Below are 20,063 nucleotides of genomic sequence, written 5' to 3'. Positions count from 1 at the left end.
CTTGCTCCATAAGAAAATCAGTGACAAGAAAATTGTAAATGAGCCAATGGGAGCTTCCGATTAGTCCAAAACTATCCTTTACCAACAGGTACGGTCGCGTTAGGGAGAAAGAAGCCTCAGAGAGTCAAGTGTTTACATCTGTGATAGTCGGAATGTAACTGGCCCCCAGAATCTCATAGAGAGTGACACTATTTGGAGGTGTGGTTTTGTTGGAGTAGGTATGGCCTTGTTGGAGGAAGTGTATCACTGTGGGGGCAGGCTTTGAGGTTTCCTATGCTCAGGATACTGCCCAGTGTCTCAATCAACTTCCTGTTGCCTGGAAGATGTAGAACTCTCAGCTGCCTCTCCAGTATCATGTCTGCCTGTCATGATGATAATGTTAACCCTCTGAAACTGTAAGCCAGCCCCAATTCAATGTTTTCCTTTAAGAGTTGTGGTGGCCGTGGTGTCTCTTCACAGAAATAGAAACCCTAACTAATACAATCGCACAAGCATGAAGACCTGAGTTCAGATCCCCGACACTGATGTAAAAGCTGAGGATAAAGACAAGTAGACAAGCTGGCCACCCAGTTTAATTTACTTGGTAAGCTCCAGGCCAATAAGACCCTGTCTAAACAACAAAGTGAACACCTCCTGAGGAACAACACTTGGGGCTGTCTGCTGATTCATGTGTACACAAATACATAAGAACTCAAACAAATTTTAAAATAATTTTAAGGTAAACTGACATCATACCAAACTGTTATTTATTCCTTCCTAGTCCAAAGCTAACAAAACTAGACAGTAAACTGACAACACTAAATGCAATTAGTTATTATTCTTTTTAGTATTCAACACATTTTGAGTACAAGACCACCTAGAGCAACTCTTGACTGACTGAAAAACAAAATCAAATAATAGTAAAATTTCCATTCAAGTGTAGAGCTTCTTGTCTATAATTGCAGCACTCAGGAGGATGGCCACAAATCCCAGGCCAACTTGGACTACACAGTGAGTTCGAAGCCAGCCTGGACTACAACAGTGTGAGACTGTCTCATAAATACATAAATAAATAAATAAATAAATAAATTTGTACTCAATGCCCTCCTGGCCCTGAGAGGTAGACAGTCTGGTGCTAGGCTCTGAATGCATCAGTTCTCTGGTGTGTCTACTTGTTCTCCAAGGTGTCTTTTTTCCCCCTTGCTCTACTTAAGGATGTGACTTTTTCCTCTTTGTCTTCTTCATATCTCCTTCCTCCTGAGGGTGCTGAGATCTCTAGCTTGCCTAGCCTGCTCTTTTCTTACTGACTCTAATAAACTATCCCTTCTGAGTGCAGGTTTTTTTTAAGATTTATTTATTATGTATACAGTGTTCTGACTGCATGTATGCCTGCACACCAGAAGAGGGCACCAGATCTCATTACAGATGGTTGTGAGCCACCATGTGGTTGGCTGGAAATTGAACTCAGGACCTCTGAAAGAGCAGCCAGTGCTCTTAACCTCTGAGCCATCTCTCCAGCCACTGAGTGCACGTTTTTTAAAGATTTTGTTTGTTTGTTTGTTTTGTTTTTGTTTTTCAAGACAGAGTTTCTCTATATAGCTTTGGAGCCTGTTCTGGAACTCACTCTGTAGCCCAGGCTGGCCTCGAACTCACAGAGATCCCCCTGTCTCTGCTTCCCAAGTACTGGGATTACAGGCGTGCGTCACCACCGCCAGGCAAGATTTATTTTTAACTGGAGAAGGGAGATATGTGCATGTGAGTGCATTTGCCTATGATGCCGAAAGAGGGTGTTGGATACCCTGTAGTTGAAGTCACAGACAGTTATGAGTCAGCTGATATGGGCATTTGAAACCAAGCTCAGCTCCTCCACAAGAACAATACTTGTTCTTACCCAGAGAGGCATCTCTCTAGCCTCTTGGGTCTTTTATCCATGAGTCCTTGCTGAAGTGACCCACCCTGTGTCACATGGGGCTAGGGGTATGGCTCAGCCAGAAGAATGCTTGCCTAGAATGCTGGAGGCCCTGGGTGTGTGTATTGATGCACTGCTGTAATCCCAGCACTCAGAGGCTGGGGGCCAGAGTTATCCTCAGTTACCAGAGTCCCTGCCTCGACAAAAGAAACATTGTGTGCACACTAGCCAAAAGAATGTAGGACTACCACAGGCTTAGAGGCTGTGCCGGGTGACTTGTGTCAAACTGACACAAGCTAGGCACTGGGAATAGAGAACCCCAACTGGGAAAATGTCCTCACTAGATGGGCATGTGGGCAAGCCTGAGGAGCATTTTCTTAATTGGTGATTGATATGTGAGGGCCCAGCCCACTGTAGGCAACGATGGGCTGGTGATCCTGGGTGCTATAAGAAAGCAGGCTGAGCAAGCCAGTAAGCAGCACTCCTTAGTGGCTTATGCTTGAGTTCCTGCCTTGACTTCCTTCAGTAATGGAGTGTGATGTGGGTGTGGAAGCGTAAGCTGAAATACTTTCCTCCCCAAGTCATTTTGGTCACAGAAAGTGTTTTTATTCAAGTACCAGAAACCCTAAGAGTTATTTTTGCAATGGTGGATGTGGGCCCTTGCTTTAACTGAAAGTAGGAAGAAAGTCTGGCATCTCTGCCTTCACTTTGTTTCTCTGTCTACTTTACTTTTGCTAAGGACACCTTGTCTTTAATCTGTCCTCTTGCATCATCTTGGATTCCAGCAAAAACAAGATCAAGTTCTTTAGGATAAAGAACTGAAACTACCCCAAAGCTGACGCTGGGTAGATTACCCACCGAATTAGAACAACTACCTGTGATGAAGAGGCTACACCCAGAATAACTATCTTGTAGGATCCACATTGACCCTATCCAGCAACAATTTAATTTGACCACTGGGCAGGACCTGAGACAATGAGACGCTGTGACCAGGAGGCTTAGCCTCTTGCCTACTGTCCTAAGTGTTCTATTTAAACTAAAGCTCATGCCAGTGCAGTGAAAAGACTTAGGGAGTCACTGGACCCTTTTATCTGTTCCTTTTCCCAAAGTGGCCACCTGAATAAATCTGCTTCTGCATCATCTGTCAATTAATTGGTGTATTGTAAAAGGTGACTGAGCCTAGCCAGCTGACACTGAGAGTCCAAGCTTTTGTCCTAAAAGTTTTGGTTACGGGAATGGCTAGATTACAAATAAATCTGATAAAACAGCAAATAAAATTTATCTACCCCTACACCTCAGGACATCACCCAGTGAGAATCCAACAACAATAACACACCAACGCACATAAACTAAACAAGACTGGGTGAAATGTGTTGTAAAATCTGACACAACTAAAATGGAAAAAAATCAATCTGCTGTGTATATCGCTCTGTATAAATAAAATGCTGTTTGGCCAGTGGCCAGGCAGGAAGTATAGGTGGGACAAGAGAGAAGAGAATTCTGGGAAGCGGAAGGCTGGGTGGAGAGACACTGCCAGCCACTGCCACAAGAAACATGTAAAGACACGGGTAAGCCATAAGCCATGTGGCAAAGTATAGATGAATAGAAATGGGTTAATTTAAGATACAAGACATAGATAACAAGAAGCCTGCCACGGCCATACAGTTTCTAAACAATGTAAGTTTCTGTGTGTTTACTTGGTTGGTTCTGAGTGTCTATGGGCCTGCGGTGAGAGAGATTTGTCCTGACTGTGGGCCAGGCAGGAAAAATCTAACTACAGATCGTGCCCAACGTGGGGCAAGAGTTTCCACCTAAAACCTGAAAAAAAGATTCTAAAACGGAGCTAAAAACAGCTTCCTAGTTGTCTCTCTCAAGTTAGTGGCAGCCTGCCGGTTTGAGCTACTATGGCAGGTTCCTGGCGTGTGCGTCTGACCTGCAGTGAGGCGGGAATGAGGAGTCTACAAGCGGCACTTTACTCTGCTGCATGGTGGATTTAGCCTTTGCTTATAAAAAAAAAAAAAAAAAAAGTTTCTGGGCTATGCGCTGCTTTGATAGAACTGCTTCTGATAGTTGATGGTACACATGGCCCCAGACCCAGAGCTGGCGGTAAACTGTACCACCGCCATGACACAACTAAAAGGGGAAAAAAACCCATCCTATCTGGAGCTCTGCACACCCCTCTCTTAACAACTGAAAGTACAATCTGCAAAGAAACAGAAGGAACATCACTAACTAGAACCATTCAATACTTAAAGAAACAACTACCCAACGGGCGGTGGTGGCACAGGGGTGTTGGTGGCGGCGCACGCCTGTAATCCCAGGACTCGGGAGGCAGAGACAGGTGGATCTCTGTGAGTTCGAGGCCAGCCTGGTCTACAGAGCTAGTCCAGGACAGGCTCCAAAGCTACAGAGAAATCCTGTCTCGAAAAACCAAAAACAAAGAAACACCCACCCAAACCAAAGATACACATTCCTGTCAAGTGTCCCTGAAACATGTGCTAAGACACTGACACGATGAGGATCCACAAAACAAACTTCAAAAAGTCTAGAGCCAGGCCTGTGGTACACCTTTAATCCCAGCACTAAGGAGGCCAAGTTCTAAACTCACCTGATCTGCACAGACCAGTCAATACAACAAAAATAATTTAAAAAGATGGGAAAATCCCCAACTTGGAAAGGAAACAACACAATTAATGAGTGAGTCCAGGTCTCCAAAGGAAAATGTTACAGGAAGCTTAACGAAACCCTTGCGGCCATCCTCTTCTAGGCGCCACGCTGGTGGCTCACAACCAGAACCCACTCCAGCTCCAGAGGATCTGACATCCTCATCTGCTCTCCAAGGGCACTGCACTCACAAGCTCATGCACACATATGCACAAGTCAAAAAACAAAACATGGCCATGCCTATGTCAACAATGCACATTCACTCAGGACTTCCTCTGCTCCTTACACATGACAGCTCAGTCTATAATTCTAGCTCCAGGGGACCCAATACCTCTTCTGACCTCCAAGGGCACCTGCCCACACACACACATATTTAAAAATAAAATCTTTAAAAAACAAAATTACCCAGGTGTGGTGGTGCACATCTTTAATATCAGGAGCCAGAGGCAGGTGGATTCCTTTGAGTATTAAAGCAGCCTGGTCAACATAGTAAGTTCCAGGCCAGACAGAGCTACAGAGTGAGGCCTTGTCTCAAAAGAAAGAGCAAAGCTGATGGAACTGTGTGTATACATACATGTATGTATATGTCTATGAGCTTGAACTTAAGATCTGCTGTTATCAACCCACAATACTGACTCCCCCTTCATGGGAAATGATTAAGCAATATATGAAAAAGGCAGTGAGCTGAGGGAATTTTCTGACTGGAATTCATTTGCTTTGGCTGCAGCGCACGCCTGTAATTCCAGCACTGAGGAGGCAGAGGTAGAAGAATCAAGCAAGTTCAAAGCAGCCTGTGCTTCACAGAAGTTTAAACCAGCTAAGCTACACAGTTCAGACTCAGTCTCGCCAGGCGGTGGTGGCGCACGCCTGTAATCCCAGCACTCGGGAGACAGAGGCAGGCGGATCTCTGTGAGTTCGAGGCCAGCCTGGTCTACAAAGAGAGTTCCAGGACAGGCTCCAAAGCTAGAGAGACCCTGTCTAGAAAAAACAACAACAACAACAAAAGACTCAGTCTCAGAAAACAGAAACAAGTGCAAGCCACTACCAAGCCCAGCTTAGAGACCATCTGGTGGTTGCAGGGAGAGTGGGGTTGGCACTGTACTGGGGATTAACTCAGGATTCTGTACCTGACAGGCAAGGGCTCTACTAACTGAGCTGTCTCCCTGGCCTATTTTTATTATTTTTTTAAGACAGGACTTCACTCTAGCTATGGCTGACTTGGAATTTATGTAGCTCAGCTAGGTGCTTAAGCCCAATAAACCTGGAGTGACAGCACATAACTATAATGCCACCACTATGGAGGTACAGTAAGGGAATCTGGAACTTCGACATTATCCTTAGCTACATAGTAAGATCGAGGTCAACCTGGTACTTGAGAGCCTGTCTCAAGAAAAACTTACTTTGGTCATCCAACTACAGTGAAAATGAGAATATACAAAAGGTAAAAGAGGCCGCCAGGCAGTGGTGGCGCACACCTTTAATCCCAGCCCTCGGGAGGCAGAGGCAGGCAGATCTCTGTGAGTTTGAGGCCAGCCTGGACTACCAAGTGAGTTCCAGGAAAGGCGCAAAGCTACACAGAGAAACCTTGTCTTGGGGAAATAAATAAATAAATAAATAAATAAATAAATAAATAAACAAACGGATCTAGCTAGGCTTATAAACCTGGTACCAGGGAAGCTGAGGTAGTCTCATGTAACCCAGAGGTTGGCCTTGAACTCACTATCTAGCTGAGGTGATCATGTACTCCTGATCCTCCCTTGTCTATCTCCTAAGCACTGGGGACACGGAGGCAGGAAGATGGAAAGTTTAAATCCAGCCTAAGCCACATAGGCAGACCCTGTCAAAACAGCAAATCAAGCAATTCAACTAGAAGATTATAAAACACAACCTCCCACTGAGGGTGGGAGGGCTGGCTTAGACTCTGCTGAGGGCAAGCCCTGCACTTTCAGAGGGCTGTCAAAGATGTTCTTTTATCATTATAACATCTGAATGAAATCAGTTAAATAGTGGATAAAACACTAGATAACACCAACAAAAATGTTTTTCAAGATTTTGTGTTTTGAGCTGAGGATCGAACCCAGGGCCTTGTGCTTCCCAGGCAAGCGCTCTACCACTGAGCTAAATCCCCAACCCTACGATTTTTTTTTTTTATAATATTGTAACATCAGAGAACTTTTCTCTATTTTGTGTTTTAAAAGACTTTATTTATATGTAGGAGTATTTTGCCAAAAGGGGGCCGAAGATCCATTGGAATTACAGTGTGGATAGCACCGTGTGTGTGTGTGTGTGTGTGTGTGTGTGTGTGTGTGTACACGCGCACTGGGAACTGAACTTGAGTCCTCCCAAAACCCAGCCTGTGCTCTTAATGGCTGAGTCACTCTAGCCCCGCTTTCTGTTTACTGATCCAAGGTCTCATGCGACCCAATCTGCTGAAACTCACTATGTGCTGAGGGGGCCTTGCAACCCTAATCTTCCTTGCCCAGCTCCCCCAGGGATGAGATCACAGGTATGCTGTGGATATCGCTCTGTATAAATAAAAATGCTGTTTGGCCAGTGGCCAGGCAGGAAGTATAGGCGGGACAAGAGAGAAGAGAATTCTGGGAAGTAGAAGACTGGAGAGAGACACCGCCAGCCGCCGCCATGAAAAGCAACATGTAAAGACACCGGTAAGCCACAAGCCATGTGGCAAAGTATAGATTAATAGAAATGGGTTAATTTAAGATAAAAGTAGATAAGAAGCCTGCCACAGCCATACAGTTTGTAAACAATGTAAGTTTCTGTGTGTTTACTTGGTTGGGTCTGAGCATCTATGGGCCTGGTGGGTGAGAGAGATTTGTCCTGACTCTGGGCCAGGCAGGAAAACTTTAACTACACAGGTATGTACCACTATGGCCAGTTGAGCATATTATTCTCATACCTTGATAAACTATTTGAATGAGGAGACTCTGGTGGTCTGAAAGAAAATGGCCCCCAAAGGGAGTGGTATTATTGGGAGGTACAGCCTTGTTGGAGTAGGTGTGGTCTTGTTAGAGGAAGTGTGTCACTGCATAGGTAGGCTTTGAGGTCTCATATATGCTCAAGCCAAGCCCAGTGTTTTAATTCACTTCCTGCTGCCTTTGAATGAAGATGTGAGGACTCTCAGCGATGTAGTGGGTAGCCATCCCAGCAGCCTTGGCCTGGAAGTTCCAACCCCCATTGAGGCTGCGGTAATGGTCACGCCCACAAGGCGGGGCTGAGGGAGGAAGCTGAAGACCCAGGATAGAGAGGAGAGGCTTCTCTTGGTTCGGTACCCTGGACGCTGGAGGTAGACCGAGCAAAGTTCTTCAGAACACCGCCAGACTGTGCCATACCTGTTCCAGACCCTGCAACCTATCCCTTCATTTGTAAGTTACCCCACAAAATAAACCTCCCTTTTAACTACATGGAGTGGCCTTAATAATTTCACCAATACAGCTCCAGCACCATGTCTGCCTGCATGCTGCCTTGCTTCCCGCCATGACAATAATGAACTAAACTTATGAGCTGTAAGCCAGTCACCCCAATTAGATGTTTTCCTTAATAAGAGTTGCTGTGGTCATGGTGGTTCTTCACAGCAATAGAAACCCTAAGACTCTAATGCCAAAAAGCTAAGCTGAAACTGGGCCTGAGAGCAAGCCTGGTGGCACTTGTTTTTAATCCCATCACTCAGGAAGCAGAGGCAGGCAATCTCTGTACTGAAGTCAACCTGATCCACATATCCAGTTCCAAACAAGCCAGGGCTACATGGCAAACAAACAAACAAAACCTAAACAAAGAGATTCCTACTTAAAACGACAAAACTAGAGTTCTAAGAATGCATAAATCTCACACCTAGGCTTGGTGGCACATGCCTTTAATCTCAGCACTTAGAAGGGAGAGACAGCCAGATCTCTGTGATTTTGAGGCCAGTCTGACTACATAGTGAGCAAATAATGAGACTCTCTGTCACAAATAGATAGGTAGGTAGATAGGTAGGTAGATAGATAGATAGATGATAGATAGATAGATAGATAGATAGGTAGGTAGATAGGTAGGTAGATGGATAGGTAGATAGGTAGGTAGGTAGGTAGGTAGATAGATAGGTAGGTAGGTAGGTAGATAGGTAGGTAGGTAGGTAGGTAGATAGATAGAGGTAGGTAGGTAGATAGATAGATAGGTAGATAGATAGGTAGATAGATAGATAGATAGGTAGGTAGGTAGATAGGTAGATAGGTAGGTAGGTAGGTAGGTAGGTAGATAGATAGATAGGTAGATAGATAGATAGATAGATAGATAGGTAGGTAGATAGATAGATAGGTAGGTAGGTAGATAGATAGATAGATAGATAGATAGATAGGTAGGTAGATAGATAGATAGGTAGATAGGTAGGTAGGTAGATAGATAGATAGATAGAACAATGTATGAGTTTCTACTATTTTTGTTGTTTTGGTTTGGCTGAGACTGGCCCTCTCTATGAAGTCCTGGCTGTCCTGAAACTAAGTATGTAGACCAGGCAGATCTTGAACTCACAGAGGTCCACCTGCCTCTGCTTCCCAAGTGCTGGGATTAAAGATGTATCCACCATGCTCAAGACATGTCTCTACATCTTAATTTCTGAGAAAATAGAGATTAAAAAACAAAACAAAACAAAACTGGGGGCTGGAGAGATGGCTCAAAGGTTAAGAGTATTGGCTGCTCTTCCAGAGGTCCTGAGTTCAATTCCCAGCAACAACATGGTGGCTCACAACCATCTGTAATGAGATCTGGCGCCCTCTTCTGGCCTGCAGGCAGAACACCGTATATATAATAAATAAATGTTAAACAAAAAAAAAAACTGGTATAGAGAAGATTCAAAAATCTGGTACAAGTCTATTGCATAAAAATACACCTACTGAGGACCTTTTCAAAAATGCTACCCACTGAGTATGTAATTCAATGGGAGAAAGTTTGCCAAGCATGCACCAAGCATAGGCTCCAGTCATAGCACAGCATAAGCCAAGCATGGCCATTAAAAATCACAGCAGTAGGATCGGAAAATCAAGGTCACCCACAGTGACACAGGGACTTTCAGGCTAGCCTGATCTAAATGACACCTGCCTCAAAAACAAAAAGGGTTTTATATTTTAACTGCTGAGTTAGTAAAATGGTTCATTACTTTAAAAAAAGAAAAGAGAAAAGATTTGGGGCACTAGAGAGATGGCTTAGTAATTCACACCACTTGCTGCGCCTACAAAAGACTTAAGTTCCCAGGACCTGTGCACACTAGGTGGCTCACAGCTGCCTGTAATGGCAAACTGCAGCTCTAAGAGATTCAACACCCTTCTCCTAACCTCCAAGGCACCGGCACTCACACGCACAAACCTACACACAGGCACATGGTCATCATGGTCTTCTGAATGAGAATGGTCGCCATAGGCTCATATATTTGAATGCTTGGTCCACAATTGGCAGAACAGCCATGCTTCCAGTCACAATGGTGACAGACTCTCACCCTCTGAAAATATAACTGTAAAAATCCAATATACTGACTCTTCTAGAAGTTGCCCTGGTCATGGTGTCTCTTCATGGCCATAGAAAAGTAACTAAGACACCAATGTACATAATTAAAATAACCTTTAAAAAAAAGTGGGGTTGGAGAGTTGGCTCAGCAGTTAAGAGCACTGGCTGCTCTTCCAGAGGGTCTGGATTCAACTCTCAACACCCACAGGGAGTTTACAACCATCTGTGACCCCAGCCCCAGGGGATCCAAAACCCTCTTCTGACCTTTCTCAACACCAGGCACTCATGTGGTACACAGACATACACACAGGCAAAACACTCAAACACATAAAATAAAGTGTTTAATTAAAATGTTAATAAATAGCTAGGAGGTGGTGGTGCACGTCTTTAATCCCAACACTTGGAAGGCAGAGGCAGGTAGATCTCTGTGAGTTCGAGGCCAATCTGGTTTACAGAGTGAGTTCCAGGACACAGAGAAACCCTGTCTCAAAAAAAATTACAAAAACAGAAATAAATAATAATAATAATAGGCTACAGAGATAGCTCAATCAATAAAGACTTGCCAAATCAAGCAATAGGGTCTTGAGGTAATCTCCAGAACCTACATAAAAAGGCAAGATATGGTAATGTTTACCTGTAATTCCAGAACTGGGAAAGCTAAAATTGAGATCCTTGGGGCTCATAGAGCAACAGCTTATCCTACTCAGTAAGCTCCAGCCAGTAGGAGAGCTTGTCTCAAAACAATGAGGTGGGGGTGCAATGAAGAAATGACTCAGTGGTGAAGAGTACTTTGTTTGCTACCCAACCATGAAAACCTGAGTTTGGATCCCAGCACCCACATAACAAGCCTGGCATGATCATTAATTCCTGCACTGTGAGATTCCAAGATGGAAAGACTGCTGGGGTGGCTAACTGCCAGCCTAGCCAAAACCAGGTCCCAGGTCAGGGAGAGACCGTGTCTCAAAGAAAAATGGCAGAGTAACACAGTAAGATGATCAAGTTCTGGGCTAGAGAGATGGCTCAATGGTTAAGAAAGAACACCGGTTGCTCTTCAAGAGGACCTGGGTTCAATTCCCAGCACCCACATATCCACACACAATTGTATGTAACCTCAGTTCTAGGGTATCTGACACCCTCACATAGACATACATACATGCAGGCAAAACACTAATACACATAAAATAAAAATAAATAAATCATGTTTTAAGGTCAGAAACAAACTTTATTTACACAGGGATAATACAGATATCAATAACTTAAATATTGAGAAATTCTGCTTTGGGTTGGCTACAAGTTCAAGCCTCACCAATCCTGTTTCATGGCAGCTCAAGACTACAGTTGGTACTTTCCATCAGATCTGTGGTAGTCTTGAAACTTGCAAAGATTCAGTACACTATCTGTAGCCTGTTGAACAGCACAGAATAGACGATGTACTCAGTAGTCAGTCTCTCACAAAAAAGACATTATATCCCGGTTCCGTTAAAGCGCCAGTCAGTAAGGCCCATAGGGAATGAAGACATAGGGAAGGTTCATGGTAGCAAACTGTTCCAGTTTAACACAGTGCAGGGCAGAAGGCTAACTTAAGTAACATTGCAATGAGGTACCAGGCTTTCTTTTTAATGCTGTACGACCCATGTGGGGGCCAAAGCCAGACTTACACCATCCAGCCATCTTCACAATCAGCATGATGAGAAGGATAGTGTCAACTATCCAGACTGGAATAAGTATGAGGAACCAGTTCCAAGGTGCCTTCTCACCCAGTGTCAACACCCACATGATCAGGGAAGAGTAATGTGAAAAGCCAGATGAGGAGCACTCTCTGAGCCAAGGGCATTCTCTTTAAACTGTTTCAAGAGGCTGTTTCTGGGCTGAAATAAGGGAGATACACCCTGGTAGCGTTGCTGGCGGGAGAGCCAAGAGGGCAGCGAAGGTCAGGAAATCTGCCAGTTTGGATCCTGGTCCTCTTCCACACTCCCCCCCCCCCCATTAAATTCTCTTAGCCCTTCACATGATAATTAATATAGTTCCACCTCTCAAATAAATCTTTTTTTAAAATTCCCAGGTTCAGGAAGAAATCCTGCCTTAAAGGAATAAGGCAGAGAGTTACAGAGGTGGACATCCAATGCTTTCTGGCCTATGCACAAATGCACACACAGGTGCATACACTACACAGATACACCTCCTACACACACACACACACACACACACACAAGGTGACAGCGCCTAAGTAAGGAACTGACCTCTGGCCTCCATTTGGATCTGTGCACACATATATTCAAGCGTACACGAGACACTAGAGAACAAGCTGTGATTGCTCACACCTGTAGTGCCAACACTTAAAAGTTGAGGCAGAAAGTTCATTCTAAGTTCCAAACGGCCTGAGCTATCGTGTGAGAACATGTTTAAAAATTAAAAGAAAAACTTCATTCATTTAACTAATAAAAAGTTGGGAGCCAAGACTGGGTAGCTGAAGAGACGGTTGACTGTTAGGAGTGCTTCTTGTTCTTGTAAAGGACCCAGGTTTAGCTCCTAACACCCATACAGCAGCTCACAGCCACCTGTAACTCTAGTCCCATAGTGTCTGACGCCTCTTCTGACTGACTCGGGCATGCATGTCATGTGTATTCAGATACTCAAGCACACACACATATAATGAATGTTTTAAAGGAAAACATCTGTGAGATGGGCATGGAAACACACTCCTTTAATCCAGCACTGGAGAGGCCAGCCTGGTCTACAAATCAAGTTCCAGGATAGCCAGGGCTGTTCCACAGAAAAACCATACCTTGAAAAACAAACAAACAAACAAAAAAAACCAAATCATTAAAATTCCTTTTTTAAAAAATGGTCAGTCGGGCGGTGGTGACATACACCTTTAATCCCAGCACTAAGGAGGCAGAGGTAGGCGGATCTCTGTGAGTTCGAGGCCAGCCTGGACTACAGAGCGAGTTCCAGGAAAGACACAAAGCTACACAGAGAAACCCTGGAGGGGAAAGGGGGGATGGTCTAAGAATGCAGTTCAGTGCCTGTCATGAGAACATGGGTTCAATCCCCAGTGTGACCATTTGAAAAAAAAGAAAAAAAAAATCTTGACATCTAAATTTCACATTACTTGAATTATTTTTCATATATCTAAAAAAAAAAAAAAAGTAAAATTTCTAACTGATGCTTTTAAAGCTCTAATTTATAGATAAAAGTTGCACTGGATTTGATTCCCAGCATCCTCATGGTGGCTCACAACCATCTGCATCTCCAGTTCGGATGTCCTCTTCCACCTCTGTGGTCACTACACACATGTGGTGTACGTACATGCAAGCAAAGCGCTCACACACATAAAATTTGTAAATAAGTTAAATAACTCTTGGGGGGGGCAGCATTTGCTACAGAAGCCTAAGAACCAAGTTCAATCTCAAGAACCCACAGGATGGAAAGAGAGAACTGAATCTTACAAGTTATCCTCTGCCAGTCATATACGTCCCCAATATTCACAAATATATAAATAAATAAATGTTCGATTTTCAGTGTTCTTCCTAGGCTGGTGTGGTGCTGTATACCTGTAGCCCCAGCACTTGGGAGGTAGAGTAGAGGACTGAACTCCTGGTCATTCTCAGCTACAAAGCAGAGCTCCAGATCAACCTGAGCTACATACGACCCTGGATCAAAAGAAATAAAATGGTGCTGGGCATTCAGGGGGCGGAGGCAGTTGGATTTCTGTGAGTTCAAAGCCATCCTAGTCAATATAGTGAGTTTTACACCAGCCAGAGCTACATAGTGAGACTGTCTCAAAAACAAAAAACAGAAAAGGTACAACTAAATAAAATGGGCTGGGAGTGGGGCAGCTGGTGGTTAAAGGACTCGGGGCCGAGTGTGAAGCCCTAGGTTCAAGTCTCCAGCACCCATGTGAAACCCGTCACAGCAGCAGGTGTAACCAATGTTCCTACTGTGAGGTGGGGCCAGGGACAGGTGCATCCCTGGGAGCCACAGCAGTTCACAACAGTGAACAGTAAAGGGACCGGAGGAGCAAACTGGACATCGTCCTTGGACCTCTACACACATTCTGCCACACACACACACACACACACACACACACACACACACACACGGCTGGGAATATAACTCAGTACTAGAAGTTTGCACAGCATGTGAGGGGTCCTAAATTCAATTCCTAACACCAAAAGAAAGTAAAGTATCATTAAGAGACTTCTGAAAAACTACATTGTATGTGTGTGCACAACAGCACATGTGAAGTCAGAGGCCTACAGAAGTCAGCTCTCTCCGGCTACCACGTGGGTCCATAATTGGAACTCAGGTAGTCAGGCCTGTTAGCAAATGATTAACCCACTAAGCCATCTCACACAGACCTTATATATATAGTTGTTTTGCCCACATGTATGTCTGTGTATCACATGCATGTCTAGTGCCCACAGAGGCCAGAAAAGGACTTAAATGAAGCTTAGAGAGAAGTTTTTTGTTTTTTTCTTTTGTTTTGTTGATGCTGTTTTTTGGTTGTTGTTTTTGGTTTTGTTTTTTGGTTTTTCAGGACAGGGTTTCTCTGTGCAGCTTTTGGAGCCTGTCCTGGATCTCTCTTTCTAGACCAGGCTGGCCTCGAATTCAGAGATTCATCTGTCTCTGCCTCCTGATGCTGGGATTAGAGTCGTGCGCCACCGCAGCCTGGTCTGTTTGGTGACGATCTTTATCTCTGGAGAGCTGACCTCTAACCTCTACACTGCAAACCACAGCATGAGCAGCATACACACACACACACACACAATAACACCTTTTAAAATCATTTAGTTTATGTGTATTGGTGCTTGCCTGCATGCATGTCTGTGTGAGGGTGTCGGATCCCCTGGAACTGGAGTTACAGACGGTTGTGAGCTGCCACACGGGTGCTGGGAACTGAAGCAGGGTCTGCCAGAAGAGCAGCCAGTGCTCTTAACTGCTGAGTCATCTCTCCCGCCCCACAATAGCACTTAAAAAATTGTTTTTCAGGCATTTGAAGATAAAACTAACAAGAACTTCAAAGAAATACAATCAGAACTCACTTAAGCAAAAATAGAATAGAAAAATTTCAAAGAGCCAGGCTGTGGTAGCACACACCTTTAACCCCAGCACTCAGGAGGTAGAAGCAGGTGGATCTCTGAGTTCAAAGCCAGCCTGGTCTACAGAGTGAGTTCCAGGACAGTAAGGGCTACAGAGGGAAACCCTGTCTTGAAAAGAAAAAAGAAAAAAATTCAAAAATGATGTCCCTGGTCTCTAAAACTCACCTAAGGAAATAAACCATGATAATTCCATAACGGCTGGGTGTTAAACCTATAATCTTAGCTCTAAGGAGGCAGAGGCAGAAGGATCAAGGTAAGTTCGAGGACAGCCTGTCCTACATAAAAATAAGTTCCAGGCGAGCCTGGTCTCAAGAGGGCAGGAAATTTGACACAAGAACCATTCACTTTCTTTTCATTGAGCACAGTACATGTCCCATAATATATCTCTTCAGTGATGGATCTCATTTTCCAAAATTCAACAGGTTACTAAAAAATCGCAACACAGCCTCTATTTGACGCAAAAGGAAAAGGGGGAACAACAACAGAAAGACATTCTTTTCTGACTAATTATCATGTTTATGAACAAGGAATCAGTAAGTTAGGAGAGACGGGATAAAGGAAAGAAGGACAGATGATAAACAAAGCCAGCAGTGGGTCAACCTCACTGGGTGTGGGGTGTGGTGGTTCTGTGCTCAAGCCTATAACCCCAGCACTCCAGAGGCTGGGGCAGCCCTGGCTACATAGGATGTCAGCTACAGCAGGAACAAGGATTCTGCTCTATGCTTTCACTAACAGCAGCCTGGAGAGCTACCTTCCCCTCAGGGAAGTTCACTTGGGCAAACTTAGGATTCCTGACTTTACTCAGTGGGTTAATCACTTCAGACAAGCCAGTATAATACAAATGATACAAACGTTTGTTAATAGCGATTACAATACAGATTTCAAGCATGGGGGTTTAAAAAGAAAAAGAAAAGGGGCTCAGGAAAGAGAAGACATCCTAGAGTGTGAGTACGGGCCTACTAAAAGACCAACAATTCAGTGTCTTAGAAGACTCTTGTGAATCGCAGGTGACTCCCAACGTTTGCTAAGAACCCACTCCTCCTCTTTTTGTTTTACGGTTTCGCTTTGCTTTCTTTTCTTTTCTTTCTTTTCTTTTTGACAAGGTCTCACCATGTAGGCTGGAACTCACTGAGTAGGCCAGGATGGTCTTGAACTTCGACATGCCCCTGCCTCTGCAAAGATGAAAGGCGTTCAGAAGTCCTCCCTCTTCTTTCCGTAAACACAATTCTAGGATGACTCAACACCAGAGCCAGGCAGCTACAGAGGACTCAGACAGACTCCCGTGAGACTTCTGGGAAACTGAGGTTTTCAAGCTGGGAAAGGAGAAAAGGCCTCGGCAAACGTAAGAACGTCTTTAGCCAGACTGTGAAAGGACTCCTTCCCCTTCCCATGTCCCCATAATTTTCTATCTTTCTGTCCTGCATCAAGGAGGTGCCATCTCCAAAAAACAAAATGCAACCTCAAAATTGAAGAAGAAAGCAACCAAATGAAAATAAACAAAATCAACTGTTTCAGTCCACTGGTGGTGGTGGTGGTGGCCGCAGCAGCAGCAGCACACGCCTTTAATCCCAGCACTAGGAAGGCAGAGGCAGGCAGATCTCTGAATTTAAGGCCAGCTTCATCTAGAGAGCAAGTTCCAGAACAGACAAGACTACACAGAGAAATCCTGCCTCAAAACACCAAAATCAAACAAACAAAAAAACCATAACTGTTTCATTAAAAGGATTTCTTCACCTTATTAAAAATTTTTTGCAAGTTTATAGACAGTGACACAAGCCTGTAATGCCAACACTTGTGGAGACAGAAGAGCATCTTTGCAAGTTCAAGGTCAGCCTGATCTACCTACATAGAAAGCTCTAGGATAGCCTCTCAAATAGCCCTACTCAGAAAAAAATGACAGGGAAAAAATTACTATTTCCTGCTTAGACACTTAGGCTAATATTGATCAGGAAATGAAAATCTGGTCAAGAGACTGTCATTCTGGTGACCTGTTTAAAAACAACAAATAAGACAGTTCCACCCACACAGCTGGAAAAGCTCCTGACTTACACACGAAAATCTGTTTATCTGTGGCACTTCTTAGCAAGAGAAACACGTTGCACTCTGAGGAGTTATATAAGGATTTTGCAATGTGTGATCAGTTTGAAATCTTGTTTATTCGCTAAATCAGACATGGGCTACTTTACTACTGGTTTTCCCTAACATTTTCCAATTGTACACTTTGTATTCTATGATTCAGCAATCACTCCAATAGAATCCTGACTACTTATTTAATCTTTTTTTCATGTAAAAAATGATTTAAGATTCAGAAACTGATATTTAGGGGCTGAAGAGAAGGTTCAATGGTTAGGAGTGTGTGCTGTTCTTGTAGAACCTGAGGTCAGTTCCCAACATCCACATCTTATGGCTTACGACTCTAGCTCCAGGGATCCAACATTTTATTCTGGACTCCTCCCACACTTGCACTCATGTGTAAATACTCCCAATTCACATAATTTTTACAACTTAAATTAAAAAAAAAAAAAACAAAAAAAAAACTGGTATTGGCACATGATCACTGTAAGAGTTTGAGTCCAGCCTGTCCTACATAGTGAATTCTAGAACAGCCAGGGCTATGAAGAAAGATCTTGTCTCAGAAAGAAAAAAAAAATGCTGTTTCCAGAAAAAATGGGAAAACAGTACATTTTGCAGTGATTCACCATTGTATACAAACCTGCTACTCACAGACATGAACTAAGTAAAGTTTAAATTTCAATATGAGATGGCAGGAACACCACACTCCTCTCCCCAAACCCCTACTTTCTAAAAAGCTGTGAAGACACAAATTTCTGGGAAACTGGAGATTTACTTTGTCAGAGAATGTCAAGATGAATCAGGCCCACTAAAATGGAATACGTCATAAGAAGTAATTGTAATGTAGTAGAAAGAGGACCGGCAGTCAGGTGAGATGGGTCATGCCTGGTAATTCCAGTAGTGGGAAAGCTGAGACAAGCAATTGCAGCGGTTCGAGGCCAACCTGGGACGAGAGTAAGCCCATGTCTCAAAATAACAGAAGGGGGGGGGAGGCAAGAGGACGTCCACAGACAAATGGCCCGGAACACTTTTTTCTGAAAGAATAGGCATTGCTTCACCTCGACCTAGACGATTTAAAAATGGGTTCTGGATATAAAGACCTGTCCTGAAATACAACCATTACAAACCTCTGCCTTCAGCAGCAGACACTAACTACATTGGAAAACGTAAACTCCAAGTTTCAAAGGACAGCCCGAGGGGGAGGTGGCGGGTGCGAGTTACAAGCCACAAGAATCCGAGCAGACACTTAAAGAACCAAGTTTTACATCTAAATGTGAACCTCTGCAACGGTGAAATCCAGACCTCGTGAACATCCCTGTTTACGTTTACAGCCCCGAGGGCTCTCAGTCAACAAGCCACTTCGCCCAGCTACTTACTGGACCTCGGGACGTCAGCGGGCGCAGGGTTGGAAGACCGCGCCGCCCGCGGCGCCGTGAGAGCCGCCCGACCCAGCACCTCCGCGGCGCCCGGCCCGGGGCGCGGAGCCCGCGTCCGCCCGCACGGCCCCGGCCCGGGGCGCGGAGCCCGCCCGCACCCCTCCCCCACCGCCGTCCACCGCCCGGCCGCTCAGCCCGGCTCGGCACTTGTCAGTCCCTCCGGTCCCCTCACCTGGGTTAGCCGTAGTCGCCGCCATGGTCGAGATGGCACCGTCGCTGCGCCACCCTCAGTGGGAGGGGCCGCCGCCACCGAGCGGGGGAGGGGAGGAGAGCCGCTCCGCAGGATCGGCACCTCACCGCCGCCACCGCTCCCGCGGATCCAAGATGGCGGACGCCCAGCCCCCCCGTGCCGGGGGAAGACACGCCCCACGGCGTGGGCGGGGCCGGCCTGCAGACAGCCTCCTTGGGAAAACGGACCAATAGAAGCACTAACTCGACCTAGGGGCCGGGCTACCGACTAGACCAGGGAGTCCGGCGACCTGGAGCCAGGCAGTCCACCAGCTGTTTCCCTAATCCCGCCTTCTCTGCGTCAGATTCAAGACCAAGTTGACGTCAGTGAAATGCAACGAAAACAAGTATTTTACTAAAAAGTTTACTTTCCTAGTGAGCTCGTCCGCATATGCTCCCTGCAGATGATTTGTTATATAACCCTCTTTATATGTTCTAATATGTCAACTTCACAGAGTGATCTCTAATCCTTTCTAGACCATTTTCCTTTAAGGACCTTTGTCCTAGTAAAAATCCGGTAACTAATTTTTTTAAAGCCTGCTCTGAACCTGGTAGGATAAAAGACGCTAGGTGATTATCAACATGTGGTACTAAAGATGTCAACAGGCAAAACTGGAGGCAATCAATGAAGGTATTTTTATTAAGAAATGTATAACAGCACTCAGAAGACAAGAGTCCAGCCTGGACTACAAAATGAAACGAGTTCTACTACGTCAATAAGGATAAGGTGACAAGTTTTTACAAATAGTAAGGTGATAGTCGCACAGAATTATAAGAACTGGGCAATTAAGGACAGACACTGTCTACTCACAACACCATGAGACGAATTCTACAACTTTACAGATCAAAAAATATAATCAAAGCAGAGCAGAGTGGTGAACGCTTTTAATCCCAGCACTCAAGACAGAGGTAAACGGATCTCTGTGAGTTCAAAGCCAGCCTGGTCAACATAGTGAGTTCCAGGACAGCCAGGACTATGTAGACAAACCCTGTCAAAAAACAACAAACAAACAAACAAAAAATACAAAGACACAAAAGAGACCTTGTAAATTACTCCAGTGGTGAGAAGCAAACTGAAAGAAACTAGCATTCAAAACCTATTACATTCATCCCATGTATGTGTGGATGGGGAGGGGTTGTTTAACCCCAAATTTTACCATGTAGAAGAGAATGGCC

The 20,063-nt window shown here is 44.6% G+C and overlaps 1 protein-coding gene and 1 pseudogene across 2 annotated transcripts in view; both read right to left on the bottom strand.

Moving 5' to 3' along the window:
• Positions 1–19,000, bottom strand: part of Arnt (aryl hydrocarbon receptor nuclear translocator) — an 85,265-nt gene extending 66,265 nt beyond the window's left edge. For both annotated transcript variants that reach the window (XM_036189928.1, XM_036189929.1), the window contains exon 1: positions 18,832–19,000. In XM_036189928.1, the coding sequence (XP_036045821.1) occupies positions 18,832–18,856 (25 nt within the window). In that variant the 5' untranslated portion in view covers positions 18,857–19,000. The remainder of the gene's footprint in view (positions 1–18,831) is intronic.
• LOC118585401 lies at positions 11,327–12,213 on the bottom strand (annotated as a pseudogene).
• Positions 19,001–20,063: the final 1,063 nt, after the last annotated feature.

Source organism: Onychomys torridus, chromosome 6, assembly GCF_903995425.1.
Source record: "Onychomys torridus chromosome 6, mOncTor1.1, whole genome shotgun sequence".
Lineage (NCBI taxonomy): Eukaryota > Metazoa > Chordata > Mammalia > Rodentia > Cricetidae > Onychomys > Onychomys torridus.
This window is presented reverse-complemented; position numbering and strand designations above follow the sequence as displayed.